General features: G+C 36.9%; 1 protein-coding gene across 5 annotated transcripts in view; it reads right to left on the minus strand.

Moving 5' to 3' along the window:
* Window positions 1-7,073, minus strand: part of LOC107687059 (MLX-interacting protein-like) — a 28,531-nt gene that overhangs the window by 3,950 nt on the left and 17,508 nt on the right. For 2 of the 5 annotated variants that reach the window (XM_016484207.1, XM_016484203.1), the window contains exons 10-16: window positions 6,080-6,174; window positions 4,672-4,792; window positions 4,446-4,558; window positions 1,145-1,183; window positions 945-1,052; window positions 671-798; window positions 360-483 (exon numbers count right to left, since the gene is read on the minus strand). In XM_016484207.1, the coding sequence (XP_016339693.1) occupies window positions 360-483; window positions 671-798; window positions 945-1,052; window positions 1,145-1,183; window positions 4,446-4,558; window positions 4,672-4,792; window positions 6,080-6,174 (728 nt within the window). The remainder of the gene's footprint in view (window positions 1-359; window positions 484-670; window positions 799-944; window positions 1,053-1,144; window positions 1,184-4,445; window positions 4,559-4,671; window positions 4,793-6,079; window positions 6,175-7,073) is intronic. The other 3 variants (XM_016484206.1, XM_016484208.1, XM_016484204.1) reach the window with 3 other exon arrangements.

Genomic DNA, 7,073 nt, shown 5'->3' on the forward strand with positions numbered 1-7,073 from the left:
CTTCGGATTCTAGAGAGCATTTGATTGGACAGAAAGTTTGATGAGAAGCTGAAGTACGATGTGATGTCAAAAAAATCGTTGAGCCGTTTTGGCAGAAGTGACGAACAACAAGCTTTGAATGCTTATATCTTCTAAATGCGAATTTTGTCACTGTTTTGGAGCACACTGCTTTATAGATAACCTTAAGACTAACATATTGATACTAACACCCAAAAAACTTTAATTTTGATTTCATGGGGACTTTAAAGGAAAATAATTTAGATCATGTAGTGCAATGGACAAAAAAGTATAACCACTGACTGATGGCTGATTCGTATGCCATGTGGCTACAGAATAAAACTAATATGGATAGAGGATACTATCCAGAATTTCCAGTTCTGAAGAGTTCTGTTCTTTACATAGTCGTCAAACTTCTCCCTCATGTGGTCAAAGCGATGGCGTGTGATGGGAACCCCTGTATCAGGAAGCTGTTCCTGGCACAAGCTGCAATAAATAGTGGGCATCTTTAACAGTTCATCTACAGAGGTTACCTGTTTGAAATCATGTATGTTTTTTTAGCTCCCCATCACAGGTATCTGTACACTGAAATAGCCTGGCTAGGAAGCAGCAGTTTTTCCAAATGTAATACTTTCAAATAGTAAAAAAGTCTACTTTATTGCAATAAACATACCTTATAGACGTATTAAGCTCCTCAATCTCCTCTCGTAGTCTCTTGGTCTCTTCCTGCATCTGTTGTCTCTCTAGTTGCAGTTTGCCAATGTAGTCGACTGTTTTTTTAAGTGTTGCAGCATTACTAATCTGGAAACCCAGTAGTGGGTGACAAAATAAATAACTTTTGATTATTTAAAATAGTTTCTCTTATTACAATTGTGCAGAGACAACTACAAGTAAGAATCAGGTAGTGATTTCAAGAATCAAGTAAAGTAAGATGAATTCATATTTACATTTGATTGAGACCTGAGAGTCGGCACAAGATTGCACAACGTCTTGGAGCAGGCATTTATGGTGAATCGCCTCTTCTGCTCAGCAGATATGTGATTCACTCTGCGGCTCTGTGTCAAATCACATGACAAAATTACAAAGACAGAGACAGAGTGATAAATTGGAAGATATTTGGATATTTCAACATAAAAATGATGATAACCTTGCTCAGTTGGCCAGTTAAGAGAGTTGTTAGTTCCCCCTTATGTCAGATCAAAAATATAACAGCAGTCAATGGACAAAAACAAATGTGAATTGAGTAAATATTAAATAAAATTTGTGTTCATTCAATATAAGCAATTTTATGTACACTTCATATTCCATTAATATATTGAGTTAACAATTAGGGCTGCCAAGCAATTAAAATGTTTAATCCTAATAATTATATGATGTGCCAATTAATTAATTAATTGATTGATTGATTGCACATCAATTTGATCTGAGAAATTACCCCCAAAAGATAATTTAAAGTCATTATTGTATTAAATGAGAAAAACATTGAATAGACGCTTCAAAAGTAGCTTTAGAAATAAATACTTACATTCAACATAGAATTACACAAACTTTTAAGGCCACAATGTGGTCATAACATTGTTTTTCAGAAGCTGCATCTGAAGTGGCATTTATGTATATTTACACAGATTGTTCAGCGGTGGCATGAATGCATTTACATTGCAATTAGATTTACATAAATAATGCTATGAGAATGGGTTTTAAATGGGCATTAATGTTTTGTAATTCAATATTGAAATATGAATAATAAAAAAAAAACAGGACTGGGGAAAAAAATGCCAGTAAATGACTCATTCAATTGATTCGTTTACATGGCTGGTTCATTCAGAAACGTAGCAAATTACTGTCTTTATGAATCGATCACTGAATTATTGACTCACTAGATTCGTTCTGTAACAAAACAGCACTTTGTGTTGCTCGGAAAAGCACAACAGTTCTGCTTTGGCTTTGTTTGGAACTATTTTTGTTGGCGAAATTGAGCAAAAACAGACAATGTTGCATCTAAAATGTAACAATATTGTATAAAACTATTGTATAAAATCAATATCACGTTTGAAATCATACTGATATTAAAGGGGTCATGACATGAGAAATCAAATTTGCCTTAATCTTTTGGCATATAAGGGGTCTTTGTACCATTAAAGTGCCCTATTATGGATTTTTGAAAAGTACCTTTCATGCAGTGTGTAACATAGCTCTAACACCGTGTCTACACCGGACGCGAGCGGCGTGGCGTGACAAAATACTATAGAACTCATTATAATCAGTTATGCTGTCCACACGGGATGACAACACGACACGACAAATCCCTGACAGAAAACTGCTGCTGCGTTCTATTTAAGACGTATTGACACAAATTTCAAATGGTTTTTAGCGGTCGCTTTGTCGTGTCCAGTGTAGACAGACTTTAGCTGTTGCGGCGCGACAACTGTCGCGTCTAGTGTGGACACAGTGTAAGTGAATGAAAACATCCTGCAAAGTTTTAAATCTGAAAGTGCGCCGTGTATAAAGTTATTGTCTCTGAAAAGAAAGAGTCGACTCTGAATCATTGAAACGTGTCGTAAAACGAATCCCAAGCCGTTTCATGTTGACGTCAACATGAAACATTAGCATATTGCCCGCCCACTTGTTGGTCTTTTCGTGTTGGTCTGAATGAAAATGCAAATTGATTATTTGCCACTAGGTGCTGCTTTTGGAGCGGTAAAAATAGCGGTTTTCCCGGTAATGGCTGTAAACAAAGCAGCACTGTGCTCACAAACGCTGCTTTATCAGGCATTACAGGCACGATGAAATGGAAATGAGACCAATCAGACCAATCACCGAAGATTAGCGTCACGCAAAGGAGGGGTTTGGAAAAATGAATCGTTGAGCGAATCGTTTGGGAGTCGTTGAGCAAGTAAGGTAAAAATAAATGCATATTATAAGACAATGAAAGTGTTTTTTGACCTTGCATGCATGTCAACCTGTTGTTGGGGACTCCCAAAACCAAAATATGAACCTTTCATTACCCATAACCATAACATCCTCCTCATTATAAACAAAGCATTTATTTAATGAAGCTCCAAAATCAGCTCGTTTTGGATCTGAGGTGCAAGCTGACGTCAACCAGGCACAAACATTTGCATAAACACTGCCTACAGAGCAACGCATCAACAAATAGTCTACACTGGATACAGTCAGGGCCGTCCTTTGAGCGGTGCAACTGCTGCACCGGGCCCGCGGCAAACGGACTGAGGGGGAAGGAACGTGTTTGCGAACAGAGCTAGGGGGACCCGCTAACTACCTCACACCAGGCCCCGTGTCAGCTAAGGATGGCCCTGGATACAGTATACAGATGTGCGTTTGCTTTCTGACACAGTCCACATGCTTGAGTGTGTCGTTAGGACAAATGTGTGAAAGAACGTTCACTTTTATGCGTTTTGTTTAAACAGCTCGTTCGCATCTTTGTACAGATATCAGAATGATCCCAGCGTGAGGAACAAGTTGATAGTTTATTTTTAATGGCATCCTGGATCGTGTCAGAGGATTGAGGAGTATTTTGTTTTGTAAACGAGGCACAGTGTCATGGAGAGATCACAAAGAAACATTTGTTGAAAGATAAAGCGGTACTAGATCTGACCACAGCTGCATCACAAACCGTAAGTAAATCAAGTTTTATTCTTGATCATGTTGTCAAAACACTCACATGCAATAGTGAGGGGGTGCTGATACTGTTTCCTATGCAATGACGTTAGCCAATCATAACAGTGGATGATTACTGAGAAGCCTTAAAGGACCCGCCCCTCAAAAACAGGTTGTTTCACACAGAGGGTCAGAATAAGGGTTGAAAATCATAATTTTTCCACATTTATTTATGTATTTTTTGTGCAAAAAACTTAATTAACATTATAAGTAAACCTCAAGGAACATTAAAATAATTAAAAAAAATCCATGTTATGGCCCATTTAAGGAAATAACAACACACTTGTGATATTTCTTAACTATATCCTATTATATAAATATAAGACAAAAACATATATGCCTACAGGGGAATTTTTGCCCACATTTCTTAAATTTTAGGGGCATATAACCGCATTCTCATAGGCTACTTCACGCAGTCAGTCTGCATCGATGTAAGATGGCATACAGGTCTGGGCCAGAGTGGAATATGTTAAATGTGTTGATAATTTGAACTTGTTATTTTATTCCATAATTAATCACACAAAATGAATTAATTAAATCGACAGCCCTAGCATTATATCAGCCATTCAGTACTCTGCGATTATCATAAGCCTTTAAAAATTAATTATCAGTGGACCATTAGTTGCAATAAATACACATCAAATAAGTATTTAGATTTGCACTCTGATTTGACAGATGCAAATTAACCTTTTGCATTTCTGAATAGACTAATAAATATAGACCAATAAATTTGGAAACCATAATAGAGTGTAATATCATGAACTATTTACCTGACTGGCTTCATTTTTGCCCATGCCTGCACTGGGGTTGAGAGGTGACTGCGGGCTTGGTACCTGTTCTGCTCCCAATGGTGAACCTTGACCTGAGACTCGACCATCATGTACTAAAGAAAAGGAGAAAAAAAGCTTTCTCACAATCCTAGATTCAGTGAAACACAAGTAAAATAAAAACAAAGCAATTTCAGCATAAATTGAAGGTGGCTGGGCTGAATCTAACCTGTACTTGCTGACTGCACTGATGTCTTGTTGTTGGATATAGTGGTGGTAGTTTCTTCTTTGGGTATGATTAGTTGCGGCGACTTCTGTGTCTGAGGGAGAATATGAAAACCAGCAGAACCCTGCAAGGCAGTGGGATTTTTTAAAAGTAATTATGCATTGCTTGGGACAAACGGAATTATTATTTACCAGGGTTGAGCAGAATTCAAAATGTAGTAATTGGCTCCCTTTTAATTAATGAATCAGAAATGTAACCAATTAAACTCGATGGGATGCTGAATTGGAATTATAGGAATTTACTGAATTACAATTTACAATTTACTGTATTTTTGATCAAATAAATGCAGCCTTGTGGAACATAATTGACATAATAAATTTTTAAAATGTAGAACATAATAAATTGAAAAATCTCACAGATCTCAAACTTATGAATGGCAGTCTATTCTTAAAAAAAAACTATTATATTATTTTATTATTATTATTAATAATAATAATAATCATTGTTTATTATAACGACTGTTTAATTAATTTACACTGAAAATTTAAAGGGGTCCTATTATGCTCTTTTACAAAGTCTTGATTTTGTTTTGGGGGGTGTACTAGAACACTCTCATACTAGGTTGTTCGAAAAACATTATTTTTCATATATTTTACATTATTACAACACCTCTCTCCCCAGTCTGGCATGAACGGCTCAAATAGTTCCTGTATCAAATGAAAGCCCGCCTTCTGAAATACGTAATGTGCTGTGATTGATTAGCTGGGCCAGTGTGTGTTGTGATTGGCAGCACTCGGTGCCTGGTCGGGAAATGTCATGCGCTTCAGTGTAAATATTGCGTCAAAATCAAATCAATTTGAGCGCGATTTAAACCCGGATGATTGCAACCACTCTAAGTTCGTCTGCCTTGGGAAAACTAGCTTGTCTCCGACATAGTGATAACACTCGTTGCCTTCTCTAGTGCAGCTGAACCAGGTCTCGTCCCATTCGTCGATATTTGTTATATCACAAATCACGGAAAATATGCGTTGTAGTCCAAATGAGTCGTTCGTTGTAGTTTTTGAAAAGTGATTTCTGTTAAATAAAATATCTACTTTTGATTTGGACTTTGAGCTTTGTAACTTTGCAGATCTTTTTTATGCTCAAACAGCAACATTACAGACTAACTAAAGTTGAAAAAGTGAAAAAGCATAATAGGACCCCTTTAATAAAATGACTAAAAGCCATTATATTCCATTTCTGTTTTCTTACGTTCAAATCTTAATTACAATTCAGCATCCTTTTTGCTACCTCAATTCAAATGTACGAATTGGAATTTAAGTTTCTCTCAAATGAATTCTGAATGGTACACAACCCTTTTATACAAACAATTATTGCAAACAGGATAGGACATAAAGGACGAAAGGCTTACACAAGGAATACTGGAGGAGGCAATGACCATACCAGTGGTGGGGACAACATCAGAGTTGTGAGGGGACGGAGTGACAATGACAGCACTGGTGGGACCTGGGAATGGTTATGATGGGAGATGTATATGATGAGAACAAACTTCAGCAGTGACAATGCTGTCGATTTTAAGCCTTCTACAAGTTTTCTGGATGAAATTTCTGGATGACTGCCAAGCAGGTTAAAACAGTTACAATTAATCTTCATTTAAGCATTAACATTCATTTTCTTTGAAAGGAAATAAATGTAAACAGACTTTTGTGCAATTTGTGTGGATGACACTTACAGGTTAATGCAACAGCGCTCTGTACTGGTTCACGCACACAAAAAAATACAACAGATTCTGTTACTTTCACACTGCATTATAATGCATACGAAACAGAACATACACACACGCCCTTAATGCACACAGTCTTTTGGTGAAAAACTGTAAAATTACAAGCATTCTCTGTGATGGTTCACATTTGATTGCTTTTCATTGAAATAACTTTCTTATTTTTTTTTCTTATCAGTTATGTACATTAGGATTTCATGTTTCAACTTATGCTGTTAAATTAAGGTTTACTGCATTGTGTATTTACCTCAACATGTGGAAAAGCTACTTACGGTGAACTGTGATCGCTCTGATTTTAACTGTGTTTTTATGGTAGCTGTCAGTATATTACAGGGATGTCACGGTGAGAAAATTTTGCCACTGATTAATATACTTGTGACAACAGCAGTATTGCTGCACATTTTGCCATTGACGTTAAAGGCACAATATGTAAGTTTTCGTCGTTAGAGGGCGCATATTCAAAACAAACAAGAAACAAAGGCGTAGTTTGATGACGCCGTGACTGAATGTGGAATCATGGGAGTTGTCGTCTTCATCCCCACAGCCGACGCAATCCGACGGGACTCGGGCAGAAATCATGTTCATGGATGAGCTAATGATTTATTAACGTAGTAGAATGAAGCAG

This window comes from Sinocyclocheilus anshuiensis, unplaced genomic scaffold, assembly GCF_001515605.1.
Source record: "Sinocyclocheilus anshuiensis isolate Anshui unplaced genomic scaffold, SAMN03320099.WGS_v1.1 scaffold3198, whole genome shotgun sequence".
Taxonomy (NCBI): Eukaryota; Metazoa; Chordata; class Actinopteri; order Cypriniformes; family Cyprinidae; genus Sinocyclocheilus; species Sinocyclocheilus anshuiensis.